Raw genomic sequence first — 27,073 nt, 5'->3', positions numbered from 1 at the left:
TCTGCTCTTGTAGCCACATTTATATGGCTACACCAATTCAGTTTCTGCTCATTGGTAACCACTGGGATCTTGATAGTGGGAGATTCATTGATGGTAATTCCATTGCATTCCAAGAGGCAGTGGTTAGATTCTCTCTTGTTGGAGATGGTCCTTGCCCAGCGCTTGTGGACACAAATGTCACTTGCCATTTGTCAGCCCAAGCCTTGATATTGTCAGAGTCTTGCAGCATTTGGACATAGACTTTTTCAGTAGCTGGAAAGTCAAAAATGGTGATGATCATTGTGCAAACATCCCCACTCCCTTGGACACTCCCCTGAGGAACTCCTGCAGTGATGTCCTGGAACTCAGACGATTGACCTCCAACAACCATAAGCATCTTCCTTTGTGCCAGGCATGACTCCAACTCGCTGGTTCCCAGTTTAGTTAGGGCTCCTTAATGCCGCACTTAAGGATGTCAAGGGCAGTCTCTCTCACCTCACCTCTGGAGTTCAGCTCTTTTGTCCATGTTTGAACCAAGGCTGTAATGAGGTCAGGAGCTGAGTGTCCCTGGTGGAACCCAAACCAAGTGTCATTGTTAAGCAAATGCCGCTTGATTCCACTGTTGATGACCCCTTCCATTACTTTACTGATGATCGAGAGTACACTGATGGGGTGGTAATTGGCCGGGTTGGATTTCTCCTGTTTCTTGTGTATAGGACCTACCTGGACAATTTTCCACATCGCTGGGTAGATGCCAGTGTTGGAGCTGTACAGCTTGGCTAGGGGCACGGCAAGATCTGGAGCCTTCAATACTATTGCCGGGATATTGTCAGGGCCTATCGCCTTTGTAGTATCCAGTGCTGCCAGCCATTTCTTGATGTCATGTGGAGTGAATCGAATTGGCTGGATCGTTTGGGCGATTGTACCTGTGGAAGAGATATACAATTAGTCCCACTCCCCTACACTTTCCCTGCAATTTTCTCTTTTCAAGTACATATCCAATTCCCTTTACAAAGTTACTATCTGCTTCATCACTCTTTCAAACTACGCTTCTCAGATCTTAACCACTCGCTGCATAATGAATTGTTCCCTCGAATCCCATCTGGTTCGTTAGCTCATTATCTTAAATCTGTGCCCTCTAGTTACCAACCCGCTTGGCAGTGTAAATAGAATAGATAGAGAAATCCGATCACAATCTTTGACAATCTTGAACATGTTAATATTTAGAAAGCATTTGAAAAGATGCCTCAAAGCAAAGAGGATTCATTGAATTTTCTGTTGAAACCTTGGAATAGTAAATAAACTTGCATTTACAAAGCACCGTATCGCATCCTGAAGGCACCTCGGTGCACACTTCACAGCTAATAAATGACTTTGAGTGCTGCCGTTATTGTTGTGTAGGCAAACACAACAGTCAGTTTGGTGATGAGAGGGATAAAGCTTTGCTTTGCTGCCAGCTGTATGTCAGGTCATGTGGGGTCAGTATCCACTTCACATGAGAATACTGAGCAGATGTTTAAATATTTTTTTCTTTTTAAAAATTTAGAGTGTCCAATTCATTTTTTCCAATTAAGGGGCAATTTAGCGTGGCCAATTCACCTACCCTGCACATCTTTTGGGTTGTGGGGACGTACCCCCGCAAACACGGGGAGAATGCAAACTCCACACGGACAGTGACCCAGAGCCAGGATCGAACCTGGGACCTCGGTGCCGTGAGGCAGCAGGGCTAACCCACTGCGCCACCGTGCTGCCCACCAGATGTCTATATTAAGGCACCATTAGTATCAGGCATGTTGGATGGGAACAGCAGCTTCCAGACCATAAACCTGCTTACTTTGTTTTGGCATGGGGGCAGGTATTTGACTCTGAATTGATCCAAAGCCAATGAAATTATATCCCTGCTTCACCACGTTTTAAAAAAAATAATTTTTATTAAAGGTTCTCATAAAATATCAATAACAAAATGAGAAAGAAAAAAGAACCCAACAGGGTTAAGTACAAAACACAATCTAAAAAAGCACAGGGCTAAATCGCTGGCTTTGAAAGCAGACCAAGGCAGGCCAGCAGCACGGTTCAATTCCCGTACCAGCCTCCCCGAACAGGCGCCGGAATGTGGCGACTAGGGGCTTTTCACAGTAACTTCATTTGAAGCCTACTTGTGACAATAAGCGATTTTCATTTCATTTCACATAAATAATAAATTAACATTAACACCCCGACTTAACACAACAGGTGTATACATCACCTCAAACCCTCCAGTGTAAATACCATAAACAAAAATAAAGTAAACCTCCCCCCCCCCCTCCCCCGATCTGATGCTGCCATTGACCAATGTCTATCGTTCTGCCAGAAAGTCGAAGAACGGTTGCCACCGCCTAAAGAACCCTTGTACCGTACCCTCTCAAGGCGAATTTCACCCTCTCCAATTTAATGAACCCTGCCATATCGCTGATCCAGGATTCCACGCTTGGGGGCCTCGCATCTTTCCACTGAAGGAGAATCCTTCGCCGGGCTACCAGGGACGCAAAGGCCAGAATTCCGGCCTCTTTCGCCTCCTGCATTCCCGGCTCCTCTGCCACCCCAAATATTGCGAGCCCCCAGCCCGGTCTGACCCTGGATCCTACCACCCTCGACCGTCCTCGCTATGCCCTTCCAAAATTCCTCCAGCGCTGGGCATGCCCAGAACATATGGGTGTGATTTGCTGGGCTCCCTGAGCACCTAACACACCTGTCCTCCCCCCCCAAAGAACCAGCTCATCCTTGTCCCGGTCATGTGTGCCCTGTGCAGCACCTTAAACTGTATGAGGCTGAGCCTCGCGCACGAAGAGGAAGAATTCACCCTCCCTAGGGCATCTGCCCACGTCCCCTCTTCGATCTCCTCTCCCAACTCCTCCTCCCACTTGCCTTTCAACTCCACGACCGAGGCCTCCTCCTCCTCCTGCATCACCTGGTAAGTTTCTGAGATCTTCCCCACTCTTTCCCCAGCCCCCCCCCCCCCCGAGAGCCCCCTGTCCTGTACTGTGTGTGGCAGTAGCCGCGGGAATTCCACCGCCTGCCGTCTGGCAAATGCCCTTACCTGTAAGTACCTGAAGGTGTTCCCCGAGGGGAGCCCGTACTTCTCCTCCAGCTCACCCAAGCTCGCGAACTTCCCGTCCACAAACAGGTCCCCCAACTTTCGTATCCCTGCCCTGTGCCACCCCGAAAACCCTCCACCTGTTCTTCCTGGGGCAAACCGGTGGTTCCCCCGTAATGGGGTCCACGCCGAGGCCCCGACTTCCCCTCTATCTTCACCACGTTTTTAATAGGGGTAAAACATGTTTTGTATATTTGCTCAGCAAAGTATGGGACACTGCTTTTCAAGTGACCTTTAATCAGAAGTGACCGTTCACCTGCGTTCTGATGACAGATCATTGAACCGAAACATTATCTCTTCCCACAGACGCTGCCTGGGTTTTTACAGCACTTTGTTTTTTAAAGTTCAGATTTCCAACGTCCGTACTATTTTGTTATTGTGTGACTCTACTTTTCATCCTTTTACCTCCAGATTGACTTTCCTACTTCTGCGTTTGAAGTCAAGTTCATAACTCCTCCCCCAGCAGAATTCAGTCCCAAATATGACTTCAGTAACCTAGATGATGTATCAAGGAAGCGTCTGAAGGAAGTGATGCAGAAGAAGTCCCTCTTCTGGTAAGAGCTTTGTTATGATAATGCTGATGACTGTTGATATTCCGTGCGGAAATGGAAGAGCAGCTGTTGGATGCTGGCATTTCCAAAGCCCTGCTTGGAAGCTCTTAGGAGTATACGAACCAACACACTTCAAATGATGGGACGTTCGGAGATATACATCCCCTGGTCTCCAAACATTTCCAGTTAACAGTAGTAATGCTCCTGTAACACATCCACTCTGCTCCAATCATTGACATGCTGTTGTTCACGTCCGGTCTATTTTAAGAATGATTTATTCGGGCTCAAATCGGCTTCTATTTTTCTCTTGGGGTTGTCCGAAACTGACTCATGGTAGATGCACCAACGCATTTTTAAAAAATCAGACTCCCTCGCTAGAAATTAACACCTAAACCGTCGGGATCGCTCGGCAGGTCAGGCAACATCTGAAGAGGAGAAACAACATTTTGTGGCTGATTTATCTTTCACCAGACCCGGAAATGTCAAGAGATTTAACAAGAGTTTTTAAATCAGAGCCAGGGATGGGGTGGGGAGGGCTGGGAAAGAAAGATTAACGGGGAAGGTCTGTGGCAAAGTGGAGGGCAAGAGTGGTGAAACGGCAAAAAGGATTTTAGTGTAAGGCAAAAAGAGCAGGTAAAGAAACAAAAAAATGGGGGATATAATTGAAAAGGAATGTGACCATTAAAACCATCAATGTAGTTCAAATTAGAGGCAGGTGAAGTATTACATCTTGGAAGTAACAAGTAAAGAAAGCCATCGTGCAATTATATAATACCTTTCAAGTCTTCAGAACATCCCAAAGTGCTTCACCATCAATAAATGATTATATTTTTTTCAGTGAAGTCACTGCTGTTTTGCCGGCACAGTGTAACCAAATGAGATAAATGACCAAGTAATCTGTATTGGTTGTCATGTTTCAGGGTTCAGCATTGCCGAGGACACTGGAAGAACTCTTGCTTTTCTTCAAATAGACCCATGAGATATTTTGTGTTTCCTGCGAGACCTCTGACATGCCAACGACAACCATTCCATCTATTCCCCCGCTAAGGTTTTTAAAAAGCAAGCAGTCACAGCTGTGAGTAAGCAGGGAAAAGGCAGGAAAATTACCTCCTTCCTCAGGCTATTTTATTTTGTTGTTTCCATCATTTCCTTGCAACAGCAAGGCATCCTGTAAACGCGCTGAGCAGGTCTTGTATTGTCTGTGTGTTTGTCATGGACATCAGGAAAACCCTTCTTTGACAATGTCTTGTGTGTGCAGTGTCTTGCCTTGAATCAGTTGCTTTCACTCTTATCAGGCAAGTGTGCATTGTATTTCAATGAGTGACTCCTACACAATAGAGAGCACTGGCTACTGACCAGGAGTCGAAATCCTGGCTGGTTTGCTTTGTTCCCTTTGTGACTTCTAATCTTCGTGGCTTCTGCTGCCGAAACTGGAAGAGTCGGCCATTCAACCCCTTGAGCCTGTTCTGCTATTTCAGTTAGATTATGGCTGATATGTATCTCAACTTCATCCATACTGGCTTTGGCTATGTTTCCCTCAAAACCCTTTCCTAACAAATATCTATCATTCCCAGTTTGGTCTTTATCAAATAAATCCTAGCCCCAACAGCTTTTAGGGGGAGAGTCCCAAATTTCCAGTACCCTGTTGTGTGGAAAAAGTGCTTCCTGGCATCACCCTTGAACAATCTAGCTCTAATTTTAAAGTTAATGTCCATTTATTCTTTATTCCCTCAGGAGAAGAAGTAGCTTTTTTCTCTCTTGCATGTCAACCCTTCTAATCATCATAAACATCTCAATTAGATCAGCAATAATCTTTGATATTCCGGGAGAAACAAATGTAATCTATGCAACCTGTTCTTCCCATACAACCCTTTTATCCCTAGTATCATTCTGGCCCCGAATTAGATCAGTTAACTCTGAGAGTATAGTCTGTAGGGGTCAGTGATGCATTTACCCTCACGTTTTTATGGGTGAGATTACATAGACATAGAACATTACAGCGCAGTACAGGCCCTTCGGCCCTCGATGTTGCGCCGACCTGTGAAACCAATCTAAAGCCCATCTACACTATTCCCTTATCGTCCATATGTCTATCCAATGACCATTTGAATGCCCTTAGTGTTGGCGAGTCCACTATTGTTGCAGGCAGGGCATTCCACGCCCCTACTACTCTCTGAGTAAAGAACCTACCTCTGACATCTGTCCTATATCTATCTCCCCTCAATTTAAAGCTATGTCCCCTCGTGCTAGCCATCACCATTCGAGGAAAAAGGCTCTCACTGTCCACCCTATCTAATCCTCTGATCATCTTGTATGCCTCTCTTAAGTCACCTCTTAACCTTCTTCTCACTAACGAAAACAGCCTCAAACCATGTTTAATAACCAGAATCTCAAGCTGACTAAAGTGCTATAGTGAGCAAGCCAATTTCAAGCTTCACCCACCTTCCATTTTTTAAAAATTAAGAGGCAATTTAGCGTTGCCAATCCACCTACTTTGCACATCTTTAGGTTGTGGGGACGAAACCCACGCAGACATGGGGGGAATGTGCAACTCCACACGGACAGTGACCCAGGGCCGGGATCGAACCTGAGGCAGCGCTGCTAACCACTGCGCCACCATGCTGCCCCTTCACGCACCTTCCTCTCCCACTGCCTTCCCTCCATCAACTCACTGTATCTATTCCATGTAAATTGACTCCCTATTTACCCCATCCTTAAACGTGACAAGTGGGGAAAATGCCACAATTAAGCAGCTTTCTGAAATATGATTCGAAACTAGTTTCTATTACAACACATTCCTCCCTTCAGTTCCCAACATCTTGGTGTCATTTCTAATGATCTAAATATACATAACCTACATCATCCAGCTTGGTGCAAATTGCAAGCTACTTTATACATGAGAGTCACCATAATCCAGGGCTACGTTAATCATAGTTACCGTAGTTATAGGCCCCACAACCCATAGATATATTGTCCACTATATTCAAAACAGTGTAGTTTTTCTCATCTGACCAGCAGTTAAACAATTGGAATTCCTGTTTGCGCAAAGCTGTAAAAGTTGCTAAGTATAAATATCCTAAATGGGCCAGGCTTATCATGTAAATATTTCATCAGGTTTCTTTGTTTGATGATGGAGGACACCGTAATCATTCTCTCGGTCTTCCATGATGTCCTCAGTCTGTTGTTGACAGAGGGGATGTGCTGCTGTGCAATCTGATGTGGCGCAGGTATTGAGTGTGATGTGTTGGGGTGAAGGTAATGGGTGTTGTGCAGAAGGGGCTGGTTTAGCACAGTGGGCTAAGACAGCTGGCTTGTAATGCAGAACAAGACCAGCAGCGCGGGTTCAATTCCTGTTCCAGCCTCCCCGAACAGGTGCCGGAATGTGGCGACTAGGGGCTTTTCACAGTAACTTCATTGAAGCCTACTTGTGACAATAAATTATTATTATTATTATTATTATTAAGTGCAGCTTGTTCTGGTGCCAACCCTGATTGTGGTGTGCCTCAGCTGTGAATACCCCCTCTGAGCCCCTCCACCCCTCGCGCATCCTTTAAGATGCTTGTTAAACCTACCTTTTAGACCAAGCTTTTGATCACCTGTCCTAATATCTCCTTGGGTGGCTTGGTGTTAGTTTATGTTTGCTAATGCTCTTGTAAAGTACTTTGCGACGGTTTACTGCTTTTTCGAAGAGCTAGTTGCTCTAATTGGAAAGCATGTGTGATGTGGTTAATCGGTGTGCTGTGTTTATGTGTAAATTGAGGCAGGAACAATAATTGCGGAAACAATTTGAAGGGATTTTCTCGGGTAAATAAGGAGAAATTGCCTGCAATGTCAGCGGGGTTAGTAACCAGAGGGCACAGGTTTAAGGTAATGGATGAAAGAATCAGAATGTTTGTTGAAAGCAGCTGCAATAATAACTTTCAAAAGGGAACTGGATATAAACTTGGAAAAGACGAAAAAAATAACTGTTTGGAAATAGATGAAGGGGATTAGGACTAACTGAGTTGTTCTCTAAGAGCTAGTACAGATGGAATGGGCCAAATAGCCATCTCCTGAGCTGTATCATTCTATATCCTGCATTAGTTTAAAGATACCTCTGAGGGGAAAGTGAGAGCTGAAACGGCCGTTAACATGTGGAACTGATGAGCAGGGAGAGATTAGTTCATCTATAAAGCTAACCTGCATGTGATCATCAGGCGTGCTAATAACTCAACACTCCCTGTCACACTCCCCACCCACAGCCATGTAATATCCTGGAAGAAGAAAGATATATGAGAAAAAACCCTGGGTGAGGAAGGGGGAAATATTCTCTGCCCCCTCTCCCTCAGAAGATCAAAATCAGCTCACAAGATCACATGGACCAAGTATTGTCTCGAAAGACATTTGCCTTATATGTGATGCAATGAGGGCAGCAGCATATTACTGGGCTAATAATCCAGCGGTCGAGGCTAATGCCCTGGAGTGATGCGTTCAAGTGCCACCACAGCAGATAAGGAAATTTAACTTCAATAGGTAAAAAATCTGGAATAAAATACTAGTGTCTATGATCATGAAATTAATGGATTGTTGAAAAAGCCCCAGCTGGTTCTTAAATGTCCTTTCAAGACAGGGAATCTGCCATCCTTACCTCGTGTAATAATCTGCACAGGACTCATCCAGCTGGAGAATGATTGTTCCCTGTGTTCAATTCGACTGAGTTAACCCAGCACTAGCATAAAAGGCCGGCAGCTGTAGAGCCAGCTAAAAAGGAATGAGGACCTGGTGTAAGGTAACCGGGCCTTATGCATGTATGATGCTGTTGCTGAACTAAAGGACTTTTAAGAAGCTCGTTGGACTCCCCTGGCTTTATCACGCCTGGTTTGGCGTCTGTGTTGACTCTTTGCTCTCGTCTGGAAGGCCTTGCAAGCCACGCAGTTGCTCAAACCGCTATGGAAATCACTATGGGCGTACCTACATGGAATGCCGTGAATTAAGAAAGTGACTCACCACCACCTCATCAAGGGCAATTGGGATGGGTAATAAATGGTAGCCTTGCCTGCAACACTCTCATCCCAAGCACAAATATTTAAAAATAATCTTTGGCCTGGTCAAGAACTGGTTGAGTTCCCTCTTGAAGGAATGGCATGATCCAGTCTGAAGAATCATACAAATAATTGTTTTTAAAAGTGCTTTGTATCATTTCCCAATTGTTCCGAGAAATCATCGTGTGAAGGTTTAATATTTCCTTTCCTTAAAGTGACTTTCCCCTCTGTTTCCCCATTTCCCCTACCCCCAGGTTTGTGTCCAGTTCCTTGTGTAGTACAGAAGCTTACTGTTCCTGCATCGGCCTTGTTTGTCTGTGCTCAACCTGGGTCATCCAAACTTTGGATGGAAGCAGCAAATGCAGGAGGCGCACAGTGGGTCAGTCAACATCTAACATTGGCATAATTCCGGATGAGACACTTCATCAGATGTTCCTTCCTTCTTTCGGCTCAACCAAGTTTTTATCAGCCAAATCCTGCAGTTATCCAAATGCTCAACCGAGGGTTAGGGAGATTCCTCATCTTAATGGTTACTATCCAGCACCTGTGCACTTGCCAGTAAAGCTCAGTAACACTGTTCATGTCTATCATCGAGCAGCAATCGGAATTTCTCGCGTGGAGCATAAAGGGCTGGCACAGATTAGTTGGGCCAAGTGGCCTGTTTCCAGGTTGTAACTTCTGTGTATTTCTGTTTATTAATGCTGTTTGCCAGGTCATGTAGCTCGGTGTTACAGCTAGGTTATGTTATTGAGTGGTGGGTGGGGTGGGAGAGTCTCCAGCCCTACACTGAGTGTCTTTAAGACAGAGATAGATAGGTTCTTGATTAATAAGGGGATCAGGGGTTATGTGGAGAATGCAGGAGAATGGGGATGAGAAAAATATCAACCATGATTAAATAGCGGAGCAGACTCGATGGGCCGAGTGGCCTAATTCTGCTCCTATATCTTATGGTCTACACATTTAACATCCTGTGCGAATCAGGGGCTGGTCACAGCGTACGCTGGCTTACTGATACAAGTTGTCTTCAGATTGTGTTTAAGTGCCACCCAGTATTTCTAAGAATCACGCAATCTGGAGAGAATGGCTAACTATCTGTGTGAATTGGATACGGTTGGAGTAGGTTTCTGTAATTATTAACATCGGGTTGCCACCTACAAACCTTAGTTGGCAGCTGCCCCACAGTTTTACACCAAGTCCTTCATCATTTTCCAGAGACCAAAGGGAAGTCACTGAAGCAGGGGATGGTACCAGCTGTCTGCGCTCGCCCTGGGGGCTGTAACTGGATCAGGCTGCAATGTGCCAGGGAAATCCAATAGCTGCCGACAAACCGAGCTCGGGGACAACAATGAAGGAGCAGACACGTGAGCCTTCGAGCTGTCCAGCTCACCGCTCAGCAGCTGGGTCCCTCGCCGTGGTCTCCACCTGTTTATTTTCATGTATTAAACACCCAATTGTAAAGAGAAACTGGGTGAATAGTATCAAGACTTTCATTTCTGTAGCACTTTCCATGCCGCCAACACGACCCCACAGGGCTTTACAACAAATAAGGTAGTTTTGAAGTGTAGTCACTGTTGCAATGCAGGAATAATGGGAAGCGGCATGGGGCAGCAAAGGTAGAGTAGGATCAAGTGTTCATAGAGTCACCAGCTGGTCCTATCTTCCATAGTTCCCCAAACTGGTAGTCCACACCTTCCGAGCTGGTATAGGGCAGCAATACTCATTGAAGCTCAACTCCAGCCTGTGCACATGCTTGGCATGAGGAAAGTAAAAGCAGAGCGGCTGGAAATAATACTTTTCAAGTAATTTTTAAATTATATTGCAGAGATCTTTCGAAACAATCTCGGAAAGACAAAGATTGGAGAGTGGGCAAATAAAGCAAAGAACTGTTCGAAACGGAGAAATAATCTTGACCAAATTAGAATTCCTGCACAAGAATGTCAATATGCGGAAGATTGTTTTGCTGATATCCACAAGGGAAGTGTAGGATTATATTCTTCATGCTGAAGAATCGTTGACTTATTTGTGGAACAGACTGCCACCAAGTGTAGTCGACGACTTTGGCTGAACTACAGGGACCTGAAATAAACTCCCATTCAACATAGAGCTGAATAATAAGGACATGGGGCAGGATTCTCCGTTACTTTTTTTTTAAATTTAGAGAACCTAATTCATTTTTTCCAATTAAGGGACAATTTTAGCGTGGCCAATTCACCCATCCTGCACATCTTTGGGTTGTGGGGGTGAAACCCACACAAACACGGGGAGAATGTGCAAACTCCACACGGACAGTGACCCAGAGCCGGGATCGAACCTGGGACCTGGATTCTCCGTTCCTGAAGCTAAGTGCTGACGTCAACGGAGGAACCGTGGAATTCCACGTCAGCAGAATCGGCGGCCACACCCGCATCGATTCCGCGACCAGCGAGGGGCTAGCACCGGCGCCACTTGAAGCACCCACGGAACACACGAAAAACAGTCCAGGAGTCACCGGGTCCGTGATGTACACGCGCAGGGCTGACGAGCTGCAGCCGGGCGTACACTTGCACCGCCCACGCACACACCGATCGCGCCCGAAACGATGGCGCCGATTGTGCTGGACCGCATCCACCCCCGACCCCCCCCCCCCCCCCCCACAGCCCACCTCCTGGCCACCCCCACTACTCCCATGAGCTTTGAGTTATGGGAGAGATGAGAATCCATAGCAGGGAAGGTAATGATCAGATCAGGAGACTGGGGTGTCATAACCGGCTCAATGTGACATTTTATTTTGTTTATGCATGTTTGGGTTCTGCTAAATGTGCATGTGCATGATCATGCCGCTTCCCTGGTCAGTCGGACAGCTGGGACCTCCCCCCACCCCCTGGCCAGCACAAACACAGCCACTTAACTGGACTGTGAGAGGTGCAGCTTAATTGACATCTGCTTGTGGATCGTGTTTGTCTCACAGGCTGCATTTCTGTTCCCTTTCATCCTGACTGACAAAACGCCCCTTCAATCTCCCGAATGTAGCGCGATTGACTCGGGTTTAGTTTATCTCTTTGCTGTTAGAAGTAGAAATATTTTTTGATTTTAATTTGTGCTTGGGGCCCTGAGCTATTATGCAAAAACTGCATTTGTTAACCATTCCACGTTGCCCTGACAACATCCGAGGGCATTAAGACCCAGTTGCATAATTGGAGTGATGCAGAGGTCAGAGAGCTGCAGTGTCCAGTTCTCTTCCCTCCGGGCATGGCTTTTAATGACAATATGGCAGCTTTTCATGGTGATTTTTTAAAGAACTAGAACCTCCGATTTGTTGTTTAATTCAAATTTACAACTTGCTATAGTGAGATTTGAACTCTCAATCTCTGGGTGCTAGCCCACTACATTAACCACAACACTATGTTATTCTCCAAGTCTGAATAAAGATTGTAGACTTCCAGTTAACACAAATACTTTATTCAGTGGGTTTGTTCTGGTTCCAGAGCTTAACTAGATGTAATACAGTCAAGAGGTATGACCAGTGAAGCTCAGGTAAGCTGCCTATGCTGAGCTGTCTCCGTGTGCTGCTGCTCACTAGCCCTGTGCTTCGGAAAGAGGCGGATCCTCCCTTGGCCTGGACCCTTTATAGCCGTCTCTGATGCTGCCCTCTAGTGATGCTGTGGCTGTTACATCTGTGCTGTAGTCCCTGGTGTATGTGCAGATGTACGGATCACTACAAACACTGCCTCTGCAAAATATATATTTTTTTATTCCCTTCTTAGATTTCACCAGTAGCTTCTCCCCACCAATAGCCCTTAACCCTCTCTCATCGCAGATATCGTGGTCTGGTTGAGAGAGTGGGCATCGGGCATAATGATTCCTTTTGTCCACCAGTGTCTCTGATGGTTCGGCTGCGCGCACCACACTCCCCGCCCAGCCTATCCCTCAAATCATTCAGCATGCTCCTCTCAATTCTGGCCTCTTGCATATCCCTGACTTTAATTGTTCCAACGTTTCCTGCTGGAAATTCAGCTGCCAAGGCACTGGAATTAATTCCTCATTAAAACCTCTCTACCTCTCTCTCTCTCCTCCTTGTAAGACTCTCTTTAAGTCCACTTCTTTGACCAATCTTTTGGTCACCTGCCCTAATATGTCCTTGTGTGCTGCTCCTTGCACTGTACAAACACAAGTTGCTATGATTGAATCAATAGCCGTAGAGTGTTTTAAAGTTATGAATCCAGTTTAAGAATGCTCATTCTGAATTACATCCAGTGGGCAGCTTTGTTATCTTTATTTGTTTCCACAAAGAGAAAAGGTGTGGAGGTGACCTCACACCCTGGAAAACTGGATGGGAGGTTTATTTAGGTGGGGGCTGTGGGGTTACAGGCATCGGGTGGGGCATGAGCCTAGGTAGGGTGCTCTTTCGGAGTATTGGTGCATACTCGATGGGCTGAATGGCCTCCTTCTGCACTATAGGGATTCTATGGTTAAGGGTGTTTCTCACTGCAACCAAAATGGGTGATCTGCTCAAAGCCTGCGCCAACACTCTGCTGATGTCACAGAGCCAGCAAGAATGTAGTCCCAGATACAAAACCGGGGTTTAACCCACAACTGGGTGACCTCAGTCAGACTGACAACACGGACGCGAATCGTGCTCACAGCCCCCTTAAAATAAGAATTAGGGGAGAAGAGAAGGAGGTATTGATGAAAACAGCCAGAGTGAGGAGCACCTGATTGTTACCTTTGAAACCAGCTGGATCAGAGAGTCTGCTGCCACTCCACTGCCCAGGTTCCAGGCAGGATGGGTGATTATTCCTGAGCGGTACCAGAGGGCTGTCGGTATGCATGGAATTGTACCTCAGGATGAATTGTCGACAGAGGGATGGGCTGGAAAAGGTAAATTTGTCAAACCTTGCAATGAGGGCTGAGGGCAAAGCAAATTAAGTTCTATTTGTGTAGGCTGGAACTCGTTCGATTCAAATGTACTTTGTGTTGTCACCAGAGTACAAGTTTGCTATAATTAAGTTACTGTTTCCCAGGGCAGCTTTAAGCCCTTTGACTGCTGCCCGCATGCCCTTATGTGTAGCCTTGTGTGACATAGATTCAAATTAGTGCCTTTAGCGTAACCCATGTTATACAGTGTTCAGCAACAAGCCTGACCTTCGCTAACAGAATGGAGCAAGAGCGTCTCAGGAGTTGCTCCCCTTCTCTGGTTACTTTGATGTCCTCTACAGCCAGATGGTTTTGCGCAGTAATGGTGTCACTGTGACATAGGTGTCTGGTGCTGACTGATGACCACCCTCCGTTTCTCTTGACCAACCCCCCCCCCCCCCCCCCCCCCCCAACCACCACCACCTTTTACCACCACCACCAATTCTCTGCAGGCTGACAGAAGCTGACAAGAAACTCTTGTGGGAGAAGCGATATTATTGTCATGCAGAATGCAGCTGCCTGCCTCTGGTGCTCGCCAGTGCCCCCAGCTGGGAGTGGGCCTGCTTGCCCGATATCTACACCCTCCTCAAACAATGGAAATGTCTCAGCCATCTGGATGCATTGGGTCTGCTCCATGCTACGTAAGTACTGCACCAGCATGAGTATATTAAGCTAATGGCTCCTTTCCCACAGCGCCATGGTAGGTCAATTGCTTTCAAAAGTAAGTTGTCGATGGCCATTTGACCAAGTTACGTAATCTATCCACTATCATTATCGAAACAAAACAAAAAAGCTGGCATATATGTAGCATCTTGCAGAATTACTAGAACATCCTAAGGCCCAGTACAATCCATGAAGCATTTTTAAAGTGTAGTTACAGTTGTGATATTGGAAAATGGGAACTGGTTGCACACAGCAAGCTCCTACAAATAGCAATTTGACACTGTCCAGTAATCTGTTTATTTTAATGTTGATTGAGGAATTAATTTTGGCCTCAATGCCTGGGATAACTCTCTTGCTAATTTTCAAAATGTTGGCACATCAACCTCAGTTGGTTTTACGTCTCACCGAAAATGCAGCACCTCCAGCAGTGCAGCGCTCTCTCAGTACTGCATTGGTGTTATGATGCAGCAGGTGGTAAATGCCCTGTGAGCAAATTCTGAAAAGGAAAATGTGACAAGTGATCACATCCGTTTTCTATTTGTATATTGCTACAAGAAAATACATGTATTAAAGTCAGGAGCCATAAATTTCAGTCACATTTTTGAAGATTTTAAATATTAAAATTAAAACATTTATTAACAAAATAAAAGAAAATTTAAACACACAGGATTACATTTACATAGTTCACAGCATATCCCCAAAAGATTCTTACTTGGTTAGACTCACAAACACCCCTTTAGGCAACAGTCTTTATAGATATTTAATCGAGAATCTATAAAAGTCCATTAATATTACCACAATGCACAAACCACTGCTGCTTTAGGTAAGATATCACTCCTCCCACTTGGCTGTCGAAATTCAAGACTTTAAACCAAAACCCTGCTTTCTGGAACAACTAGACATTTCTCACGGGTGACTGAATGCCATCCACTACTTCCCCGCAGTTCTGCCTAAGCACAGAGACTCACTTCAGGAAGTATTACATGGCCACACCTCAACAAAGCTCCCTCTTTAATCTTTTCCTATTCTCCTTATCCTTTTTTGAAATGTACCTTTCCCAGGATCTGAAATCATTTTGATAATTATAATAATCTTTATTATTGTCACAAGTAGGCTTACATTAACACTGCAATGAAGTTACTGTGAAAATCCCCTCGTCGCCACATTCCGGCGCCTGTTCAGGTACATTGAGGGAGAATTCAGCATGTCCAATTCACCTAAAAAGCACATCTTTCGGGACTTATGGGAGGAGTCCGGAGCACCTGGAGGAAACCCCACGCATACACTGGGAGAACGTGCAGACTCCGCACACACAATGACCCAAGTGGGAATCGAACCTGGGACTCAATTTTCTCTAAAGAAGTCGACGAACGGTTTCCACCTCCGGACGAACCATGACATTGGCCCTCTCAGGGCGAACTTGATTTTCTCCAGACAGAGAAAGCTAGCCATGACAGTTAGCCAGGTCTCTGACTTTGGGGGCTTTGAGTCCCTCCAAGCTAATAGTATCCGTCTCCGGGCTACCAGGGAGGCAAAGGCCAGAGCATCTGCCTCTTTCTCCTCCTGGACTCCCAGATCTTCCGACACTCCGATAATCACCACCTCTGGACTCGGTGCCACCCTTGTTTTTAACACCTTGGACATGACATCCGCAAACCCCTGCCAGAATCCCCTAAGCTCCGGGCATGCCCAGAACATATGGACATGGTTTGCTGGTCCTCCCGCACACCTGTCTACTACCCCAAAGAACCTGCTCATTCGGGCCACTGTCATGTGAGCCCGGTGAATGACCTTAAATTGTATCAGGCTGAGCCTGGCGCATGTTGTTGACGCGTTGACTCTACTCAACGCATCCGCCCAGAGACGATCCTCTACTCTCCTCCTAACTCCTCTTCCCATTTGTGTTTCAACTCCTCGGTCTGCGTCTCCTCTGACCCCATGACTTCTTTATAGATGTCCAAAACCCTCCCCTCTCCCACCCATACTCTGGAAACTACCCTGTCCTGTATCCCCCTTGGTGGTAGGTGCGGGAAGGTTGAGACCTGTGTGCGTAGGAAATCCCGCGTCTGCAGGTACCTAAACTCATTCCCTCCCATCAATTAAAATTTCTCCTCCAACTCCCTCAGGCTGGGAAAGCTCCCCTCTTTGAACATTCTCTCGATCCCTGCTCTTTGCCATCTCCGAAACCCTCCATCCAGCGTCCCCGGGGCAAACTGATGATAATTGCAGATTGGAGACCAGACCGATGCTCCCTCTGCTCCCACATGTTTCTTCCATTGCCCCCAGACTCTCAGGCCGCCACCACCACAGGGCTGGTGGAGTACCGTGTCGGCGGGAATGGCAGAGGCATGTTACTCATGCCCCCAAACTCGTGCCCTTCCATGATGTCGACTCTACTCACTCCCACACCGACCGAGCCTATGTAGCCGTTCCCATTCCCGTGCCACCTGAATGCCGAGATATCCTCATCATTTCTGCCATCCCCTCGATTGGGTCAGAAACATATAGGAGCAGGTCATCTGCGTATAGCGAGACTCTGTGTTCCACCACCACCCCCCCCCCCCCCCCCCCCCCCCCGAACCAGCCCCTTGAGGCTCTCAGCGCAATTGCCAGCGGCTCTATGGCCAGCGCAAACAGCAGTTGTAGAGGCGGCATCCCTGCCTCGTCCCCCGGTACAGCCTAAAATAGCCCGAAGTCAATCTGTTTGTCCGTACACTCACCACAGGCACCTGGTACAGCAGCCTAACCCAGTCGTTGAAGCCCCGTCCAAACCCAAACCGCCCCAGCACCTCCCACAGATGGGTCCATTCCACCCGATCAAATGCCTTCTCTGCGTCCATTGAGAACACTACCTCCACGTCCCTACCCTCTGGGGGCATCATGATCGCATTCAACAGTCTTCCAACGTTGGCCGCCAACTGCCTGCCCTTAACAAATCCCGTCTGGTCCTCCCCAATCACACCCGGAACGCAGTCTTCGATCCTAGAGGACAAGATTTTGGCCAACAGTTTAGCGTCTACATTTAGTAGGGAGATCGGTCTGTAGGACCCGCATAGCTCCGGGTCCTTCTCCCACTTCAAGATCAGTGAGATAGCGGCCTGTGACATCGTCGGGGAAAGCCCCCCTCTCTCCCTTGCCTCATTAAATGTCCTCATCAGCAGCGACCCCAGCATCCCAGAGAACGTTTTTTAAAACTCCACTGGGTACCCGTCCGGTCCTGGGGCTTTACCCGACTGCATGGCCTTCAGCCCTTCTGCTATTTCTTCCAACCCGATCGGGGCCCCCAGCCTTTCTACTAGCCCTTCATCCAACTTCGGGAACCTCAGCCCCCCTAAGAATTGCCTCATCCCTTCCGGCCCAGCTGGGGGTGCCGACTCATATAGCCTGCTATCAAACTCCTTGAACGTCCTGTTAACCCCTGCTGAATCTCCGACCAAGTTCCCGTCTCTGTCCTTCACTTTCCCAATCTCCCTGGCTGCCTCCCTCTTTCTGAGCTGCTGTGCAAGCATTCGACTGGCCTTCTCTCCATATTCATATATCGCCCCCCTCGCCCTCTCAAGCTGCTCCACCGCCTTCCCTGTAGTTATCAAGCCGAACTCCGCCTGTAGCCTCCGTCGTTCCCTTAAAAGCCCTGCCTTTGGGGTCTCCTGTCGACCTGAAGTATTTCCCCTATCAGTCGATCAGTCTCTGCTCTGTCTGCTTCTCCCTGTGGGCCCGAATCGAGATCAGCTGCCCTCTAACCACCGCCTTCATCGCCTCCCAGACCATTGCAGCCGAGTCTTCCCCCGTGTCATTAATGTCCAGATATTTCTGGATGCATTTTCTCACCCGCCTGCACACCTCCTCATCCGCTAACAGCCCGACATCCAATCTCCAATGCGGGCGCTGGCCACACTCCTTGCTCACCTGTAAGTCCACCCAGTGCGGGGCATGATCCGAGATCGTGATTGCTGAGTACTCAGTGTCCACTACCTCCATCAGTAAAGCCCTGTTCAAGATGAAAAAGTCGATCCGGGAGTACACTTTATGTACGTGTGAGTAGAAAGAGACCTCCTTCACCCCCCAAGCCACCCAAACCTCCATCGGTTCACTCCCCCCATCTGTTCCATAAACCCCTTTAGCTCCTTTGCCATTGCTGGCACCCTGCCTGTCCTTGAGCTCGACCGGTCTAGCCTTGGGTCAATGACTGTGTTGAAGTCCTCCCGTCCCCCCCAGGTCCGGGACCTTCCCCAACATCCTCCTTATAAATTCCACATCATTCCAGTTTGGCACGCAAACATTCACGAGTACCACCGGCAGCCCTTCCAGCTTCCCCACATCCGCAGCTATTCTTCCCGCCTCGAATGACACTCGCTTATGAATCAGGATCGCGAACCCTCTAGTCTTAGAGTCCAGCCCCGAATGAAATACCCGCCCAACCCATCCTTTCCTTAGTCTGGTCTGATCGGTTACCCTAAGATGCGTCGCCTGTAACATTGCCACGTCCGCCTCCGAACACGCGTGCCCTCTTAACCAGCCCATTTAACCCTCGAACGTTCCACGTGATCAACCTGGTCGAGGGTCTTCTCGCTCCCCCACCCCCACCTCCGCCGATCAGCCGTCACCTTTCTTAGGCCAGTCTCCAGCCCACGCCCCGTGCACTCACAGGCCTGCTCCCAGGCCGCCTCCGTCCCCGACCTCCCTTTTGTCCCCCAGCAACTGTCCCTCCCCCATCAGCAGAGCAATTCCCCCCCCCCCCCCCCAATAACAGCACAGTAAAAACAGCCCCCTTCAACAAGCATAACAGCTGCTCACCCCCCACTGCGCTTCCATGAGCAGCCCGCCCGGCTAGCTTGGTACCCCCCGCCCATAGCGCCAAATATTTTCCCACCTATTGTTTCCCCCCTCCCCCGCTCGGACACACACATGCAAGAGAAAACATGCCCAGCCCAGTTAACCAAAAGAAACAAAAAGGAAAGAAAAACCCCATCAGTATAAATGCAAATTTTAACATACAAAAATACGCGGCAGCTCCAGGATCGATACAGAAGGCATTACAAATATAGTGCAAAAACAAAAACATTTTTAACGTGATCACTGCAGCAAAGTTCAAACACCTCAGTCCCCAGCCAGCCCTTTCCTTCTGGCGAAGACCATCGCTTCCTCGGGCGATTCAAAATAGAAGTGTTGCCCCTCATAGGTGACCCAAAGACGGGCTGGATACAGCAGTCCAAACTTCACCTTCTTCTTAAAAAGAGTCGACTTTACTTGGCTGAATCCCGCTCTTCTCCAGGCTGCGTCCGCGCTCAGGTCTTGATAAATGCGCAGGATGCTGTTCTCCCACTTACAGCTCCGTGTCTGCCTGGCCCACCGCAAAATACACTCCTTATCGAGGTACCTGTGCAATCTCACCACCATCGCCCTCGGGGGGTCGCCTACACGCGGCTTCGTCACTAGTACTCTGTGCGCCCTATCCACCTCCAAGGGTCGGGTGTACGTCCCATCCCCCATTAGCTTCTCGAGCATACCCGCTATATATGCCCCAGCATCCACTCCTTCGAACCCCTCCAGGAGACCAACGATCCTCAAGTTCTGCAGCCGGGACCTATTCTCTAGATCCTCCACCTTCTCCTGGAGCCTTTTCTGCTGGTCTCTCAGCAGTTCCACCTCCATTGCTGTTTGGTATTCCTCATGCTCGGTCAGTGCCTTCTCCACTTTCTGGATCGCCCGATCTTGAGCATCCAATCCCTGCTCCAGCTGAGCAATCGATTCCCTAATCGGGTCCAAGCATTTCTGTTTCTGCTTGGCGAAGCCCTCTTGGATAAACTTCATCAACTGCTCTGTCGACTGCTGGGTCGTCGATCCAGGACTCTGGTCGTCCGCCATGCAGCTTCAACCCAGGCCTTCTCTGTTCGTCTATTTCTTCCTTTGCGAGCACTCCTGGTCCGCCTATCCATGCACTGGTGTGGGACTCCTTCTCACGGTCTCGTCCAGTATCGATTTTTCAAGTACAATCCGAGAAAAAATCGGGGATAAGGTCCAAAGGTCCAACCCGAGCGGGAGCCACCAAATGTGCGACCTACTCCTGCATGGTCCGCCACCGGAAGTGCCTCATTTATTTCTGACCTTTTGTATGTTGTAAACTCATCCTTGCCTCCCTTTGAAATTCAGCAGCTAAAAACTCAATTCCTCACATATCTCCTAATGCAATTTTCTATATTTATTTTTGGAACATCTAACTTGACCCTGTTCCCTTCACATCCCTGTCTTTCACATCTAGCCCCTCGACATTGTGGACATCCAGTCCCCCAGCTTAAATAAATTAGACACACAGTCATTACCCATAACCTTTTTTTGCAGAATACTACATTCGCCCCCAGAAATATTTAAAAAATAAAATTTTCTTCACAATTGGACTATCAACCTTGGTTTTTGACTTGAACCCCAGAACTTTATGACTCAAAGGAGAGAGTGCTACCAACTGGGCCACAGCTGACACACTAAATTAACATGTTAATAGTTTATTTCCAAGTTCTCCTTTGCACAGAAGGATGCTCATGAATTTCACAGATAACGTTTAGAGTAGATTTTCTGATTAGCAGAGTGACCTGATAAACTCCCCAACAATTAATGCTAACTAAATAACTCAAACAACGAATGTTGAAAGATCTAAACAAATAATCACACATAAGGAATGAAAGTACTTGTTCAAGGAGCAAGAAATTCCCATGGAATTGTATCTCAATGAGGAGCTGATGCTTTCAGAAAAAGTGGGGAGAGAATTGACAAGGGGGAAACATTGATGGATCAGTGCTTTATCCTACTACTTGTTCAGCGGCAGTCAACAAAGAGCGGAACATTGTAACCCTTGCTGGGTAGGGTTTGAATCTTAGTTTTTCAAACTAAAAGCTAGGAACAGGAGTGGACCATTCAGGCCTTAAACCTGTTCTGCTATTCAGTTAGCAAATGGCTGATCTGTATATTAATTCCATCTTCCTGCCTTGATTCCTATTGGCCTGATTCTCCCCCAAAAATTTCAAAGTTAATTTGTGGCGAGTTTTTCAGGGAGTTTCCCATTGGCTCTGCCGGCGAGTTTGCCACCGCTATTCATCGACATTGAGTCACTTTATTGGGCCCTGGGGTGTGTCTCACCGGTTTAGCCCACACTTAGAATTTTTTTTAGCATTAGGGAACTGAACCCGGAGATCGGGCCGCCGTTTTGAAAGGCTGCCCCGATCTCATAGTGTGCTTGTGAGTCCCCCACACCCCCAACCAAGGGCAATGTCACCTCCACACACATGGACACTACCCCACACACCCCAAGTGAGGACACCCCGCACTGGGGTCGCTGGGGGTCCCACCTCTTCAGGCACCCCCCCCCAAGCCCCCTTACAGCATCCCCTTCCTTCTAGGACCCCCACCCATCGCACTCCCCCATCCTTCAAACCCCCCCCCCCCTCATTTTATGGGCATGGCCCTCCTCGCTCCCAGCCCTTGTCAGTGCCATCCGGGTACCTTGGCAGGTGGCCCGGGAGACCCCCCCCCCCCTCAGAGGCCGTTCCGCCTAGTCCATGTTTGTTTGAGCCAGCACTGATCGGTGCCCAGCTGCAGCCTCCCTGGGGAGGCCGAAGAATCAAGGGAGGCTGCTGGATCCTTCGCAGGTAGGTCGTAAGTAGGTTTACGACCTACTTCCGCGAGCATCATTCGGTCCTGCCCATTTAGGGCGGGGTTCTGACTCTTCGTCTCGCGGGACTTTTGAGAATCCCGGGAGGTGCGAGCTTGTCGGGAGGCTCGCTGGAGGTCTTTCCCGGCATTCCCCGGCCGTGTTGCGCTCAAGCGAGAGCCCAATGCGGCCAGAGATTCGCGCACTTTGAATTTTAATTTATAAATTCTCAATTGACTTAACCCCCCACCTGGGTAAATTGTTTCTTTTTACCTACCCTCTCAACGCCTTTATTGATTTTAAATACTTCTGGTGGATCATCCCTGAATCACTATACTTGAGGGGATGCAAGTCTATTTTGTGTAACAAGTACTGACATGCTAAGCTAACACCAACCAGCCACTATGCTAATGCTGCCCAGTCACTATGCTGATACCTTGCCGTTAACAGATTTCCTGACCAGGAGCTCCGACACACTGCTGTACAGTGGATGGAGACTATATCTGTGTCTGAACTGGTGGATTTCCTACCTCAGTTAGTACAAGTGAGTATTGCACATTCACACGACTTGAAGTGTATTTTTATATTTGATCAACTCACCGTGGCAATGCTAGTTTGAGAGGCTGAAGGTGAATGAGACCCAAGTGTAATCTTCAGATGAAGCAAACTTCGAGGCTGAAGAATATTTGGACCAGGGCCTGCAGAAGTCATTTAATTCACATTTCAAAGTAATTTATTCTGATTTTTTTTGCATTCCATTATAAATTCTTGTATCTACATCAGGATCCATGTATGCTTGTGGCACTGTAATTACACCCTCCAACCAAAGTGAGTGCTGCATCATCTCCACTGCGGGAGGGGTGGGAAGAGGGCAGTGGGAAGTGAAAGTTGCCATAGTTCCCGAGGACCATAGGCTGCTCTCCCCTTTCCAGAGCGAGAGCTGACTGGTGGTTATTTTACCTGAGGGTCACCACACCTCAGGTGAGGGGCAAGGTTGAGAAGGCAGGGCATTCATGGATAACGTAGACGGTACGCTAATGCCCTTTCGGGAAGGAAATCTGCCGTCTTCACCAGGTCTGGCCTACATGTGACCCCAGGTCCAGAGCAATGTGGTTGACTCTTAAATGCCCTCAGGAATGGGCAATAAATGGTGGCCCAGCCAGTGACACCCACATCCCATGAACGAATAAAAGATAAAGCATGCAGGTCACCATCTCCCGTCTAAACAGGATTGAACAACAAGGCTTGATGAGCAATGCTAATGTCCTCTGAATAACAAAAAGCATGCACTATCTATTTAAGATTTAAATTATTGGTCTCCATGTTGATCCTTCCAATCCCAGACACATGGTGCACGTGGTCACCTTCCTGGTGTCTCCTCCTCTGTCGACCTTTCCTTTTACTTTGTACTCAGCAACACTTGTAACAGGTAGCTCTGCCTGTCTGCGCAGTAAGTCATAGTCATAGAGTCAGAGATGTTTACAGCATGGAAATAGGCCCTACGGCCCACCGTGTCCATACCGCCCAGTTTCTTTCGCTAAGCTAGTGGTCAGACCTCTCGTTTCTCCAAAGGAAAGTAAATGAATTATTTTCCAGTTTATTATCTTCACCGTACATCAATGAACCATGCTTTCAAGGGACTATTAACCTGGATTACTGCTTGCCCTGGCCAGCTTTGTATCTTTGGTTCAGAGAATGTCAGAGAATGAGACACAGAAATCGGACCTGACTGCAAGAATTCTAGCACCTGTGGAAGGTCAGTGACTTTCTGAAATAAAAACAAAGTCCAATAAGCAGAACTTTGGCTTGTCTGCCTTATCACAACTGGCTAGGCAAGAGCTGAATATCTGTTCAGCCTGCATTTGGACCTTTAACACGTCAGGGCTGTAGATGGGCCTCTGCATTCATGACGATATAGCTTCAGAGTGCTGGTGCTCGACTTGAGTTATATGTCCTTTGTTTTTTTTATTTTGCAGGCCCTGAAGTTTGAGTGTTACCTGGACAGTCCCCTGGTGAGATTTCTGCTGCGGAGAGCCATTTGCGATGTGAAAATCGCCCATTATTTCTACTGGTACATAAACCAAACCATTCTGCCAATTTATACCACTTTGTATAGTTAGTACGAACATAAAGATACTTTGTAATTGTAACCCCCAAAAGTCCGTAATTTTAACCCCCAAAAGTGGGTGGATTTGGTTTGTGTCGAGATTCAAAAGCAAAAAAATTTTAAACAGGAACTGAACCCTCCCACTTCTGGGGCGAAATTCTCCGGAAAGGGCGCGATGTCCGTCGACTGGTGCCCAAAACGGCGCAAATCAGATGGGCATCGCGCCGCCCCAAAGGTGCGGAATGCTCCGCATCTTTGGGGGCCGAGCCCCAACCTTGAGGGGCTAGGTCGGTGCCGGACGAATTTCCGCCACGCCAGCTGGCGGGAAAGGCCTTTGGTGCCCCGCCAGCTGGCGCGGAAATGACATCTCCGGGCGGCGCAGGGGCGTTAGCGGCCGCTGACGGCATTCCCGCGCATGCGCATTGGAGGGAGTCTCTTCTGCCTCCGCCATGGTGGAGACCGTGGCGGAGGCGGAAGGGAAAGAGTGCCCCCACGGCTCAGGCCCGCCCGCGGATCGGTGGGCCCCGATCGCGGGCCAGGCCACCGTGGGGGCACCCCCCGGGGCCAGATCGCCCCGCACCCCCCCCCAGAACCCCGGAGCACGCCTGCGCCGCCTTGTCCTGCCGGTAAGGTAGATGGTTTAATTTGCGCCGGCGGGACAGGCATTTTAGCAGCGGGTCTTCGACCCATCCGGGCTGGAGAATCGCGGGGGAGGGGGGCCGCCAACCGGCACGGCGCGATTCTCGCCCCCCCCCCCCGAATATCCGGTGCCGGAGACTTCGGCAACCGGCGGGGGCGGGATTCACGCCAGCCCCCGGCGATTCTCCGACCCGGCGGGGGGTCGGAGAATCTCGCCCCTGGTTTTAGTGGAAGCAGTCAACCAATCCACTTTGCAGGAAGTAAGTTTGGCATTTTAACCTGCCTTCATTTTAAAAATGATTCTATTTCAACCATACTCTACTGAGGTAGCCCTGGCCTTGTGAAACCCGATAGGTAAAAGAAGGCAAGAAGGACTGAATCCGTAAGGTAAGTGCCTTATTCCCATCTTTCCACCTGCTTTCTTTGCTCGACTGTCAGATAAGAATCACAAAGACAGTTGGCATGGGTTGTCTAAACTTGCCGGTGGATAATTGATCTCCTGTTTGAGGCACTCGAGGGAAACTAATGCCTGTGAATCAAAAAGATGGAAAGAAACTGATGTTGATGTTAAAACAAATCTGCCAAAAATATGCATGTGGAACATGCGCTATTTTTATTCTGTCATGGGACATGGGTATCGCTGGCAGGGCCAACATTTATTGCCCTTGAGAAGGTGGTGGTGAGCCTCTTTGCTGAACTGCTGCAGTACCTGTGGTGTAGGTACATCCACAGTGCTGCTGGGAAGGGCATTCCCAGATTTTGACCCAGTGGCAGTGAAGGAACAGCAATATAGCTCCAAAGTCAGTGGAGTGTGTGTGGCTTGAAGGACAACTTGAAGACGCTCTAGGGAGTCGGGAATTGAATTACTTGTCTCCGAATTCCTGGGACTGGATTCTCCGTTTGGGAGACTAAATCCCCACGGCGGCGTGAAAACAGTGGTCATTTACGCCAGGAAAACTAGTGCAAAACAGCCACCGATTCACCGTATTGCTGAGGGCTAGCAGGGAGGCAGCGTAGAGCTCCCAGCTCCAGCTGCCGATATGGCCCTGAGCATTTCTGGGTCCGTGGCCGTGCATGTGCATGGCGGCAGCCTGCCACGGTCGCGCCATGCTTTATGGCGGACTCAGCCCGCGGACCCGGACTGCAAAAATAGTACCCCCCTTCGGCCGCTCGCGCACCCCGGACCGCCCGTCCACAGTCCCAACCCCGAATGAAGCCCCCCCCCCCCCTGACCACGGATCGGCTCCACCCCGACTGCGGCGGCGCCAAACGTGAGTTTGCAGCCGCCACGCTAAGTTCACGACGGTGAGACCATGAAAGTCGAATGCTGTCGGGAACTCGGCCGGTCGGGTACAGAGCATCGTGGGGCGCGCCTCAGGCAATGGCCCGAGGCCGTGGATACGTGGTGCAGCGTACTCCTAGAGTACACCACTTTTCAGGGGGCGGAGCATCGTGAAAGCAGTGCCGCCCCCAATCTTGGCGTCATCGGGGATTCTCCGCCCCCTCGCTGAATGCGATTTCGCTGTCGGGGATCGGAAAATCCAGCCCCTGATCTGTGACCTGCTCTTGTTGCCACCGTATTTATATGTCGGATCCACTTCAGTTTTTGGTCAATGGTAACCCCCCAGGATGTTGATTCAGTGATGTTAATACCATTGAATTTCAAGGGGAGATAGTTGGATTCTCTCGTTGGAGATGGTCATTGCCTGGCCTGTGGATGGCACGAATGTTTCTTGCCGCATATCAGCCCAAGCCTGAATTTTTCCCAGGTCTTGATGCATATGAACGTAAGAGTGCTTTAGCATTGGAGAATCGTGAATGATGTTGAACATTGTGCTGCCATAAATGAACATCCCCACCCCTGACTTTACGATGAAGGGAATATCATTGATGAAACAACTGAAGATGGCTAGGGTACTTCTCTGAGGAACTCTTAAAGTGATGTCCTTGGACATAGACTGTGACAAAAATGCCATTCGTGGGGCAGAGCTAGCACAGACAATGATCCCAACTATTAAATTCAATGTTCTTATTATTTATTTTAAAACAGAATTAATTATTTGGGAGTGTTTTAGAGTCATCAGTTTGCGGCGAGCGATGCGGTTGAGCATTGGATTAGCAATGCGAATGATGGAGAAAGGGGTGAGCTCTGAAAGTATTTCCAACCCTGCACCAGTCCCAGCTCCCCCACTGTATATCTTGAATGCATTGCGGTATAAACAGTGAACGTAAATGGTGTCTGATATCCTGCCAGACCCTTGCCTACGTAGATTGATACGAGGCAGCTCCAGCTTCAGAAACTGTGTTTCGTTCCTCGATTGCAGCAGCAGTTGACTCAGCGCGTGAGCTGTGTGTTTCATAGAGTAAATGTCTTTGACCTCTGCTCACAGCTGATGCAAATCCCTTCTCTCTCTGGGGCCTGCCTGTCTATCAGCCGGAGCTTTC

The 27,073-nt window shown here is 48.3% G+C and overlaps 1 protein-coding gene and 1 long non-coding RNA gene across 3 annotated transcripts in view; one reads left to right on the top strand and one right to left on the bottom strand.

Moving 5' to 3' along the window:
• The window catches only part of pik3c2b (phosphatidylinositol-4-phosphate 3-kinase, catalytic subunit type 2 beta), a 226,824-nt gene that overhangs the window by 142,692 nt on the left and 57,059 nt on the right, over nucleotides 1-27,073 (top strand). For both annotated transcript variants that reach the window (XM_072480072.1, XM_072480073.1), the window contains exons 15-18: nucleotides 3,524-3,666; nucleotides 14,030-14,218; nucleotides 22,333-22,426; nucleotides 23,859-23,953. In XM_072480072.1, coding sequence (XP_072336173.1) covers nucleotides 3,524-3,666; nucleotides 14,030-14,218; nucleotides 22,333-22,426; nucleotides 23,859-23,953 — 521 coding nt within the window. The remainder of the gene's footprint in view (nucleotides 1-3,523; nucleotides 3,667-14,029; nucleotides 14,219-22,332; nucleotides 22,427-23,858; nucleotides 23,954-27,073) is intronic.
• The window catches only part of LOC140393737 (uncharacterized), a 67,874-nt gene that overhangs the window by 6,208 nt on the left and 34,593 nt on the right, over nucleotides 1-27,073 (bottom strand). Inside the window, exon 2 of the long non-coding RNA XR_011935719.1 lies at nucleotides 703-905. This is a non-coding gene — a long non-coding RNA (uncharacterized lncRNA). The remainder of the gene's footprint in view (nucleotides 1-702; nucleotides 906-27,073) is intronic.

The sequence above is a fragment of the Scyliorhinus torazame genome, chromosome 17 (genome assembly GCF_047496885.1).
Source record: "Scyliorhinus torazame isolate Kashiwa2021f chromosome 17, sScyTor2.1, whole genome shotgun sequence".
NCBI lineage: Eukaryota > Metazoa > Chordata > Chondrichthyes > Carcharhiniformes > Scyliorhinidae > Scyliorhinus > Scyliorhinus torazame.
Note: the sequence above shows the minus strand (reverse complement) of the source record. Positions and strands in the feature narration are given on the sequence as shown.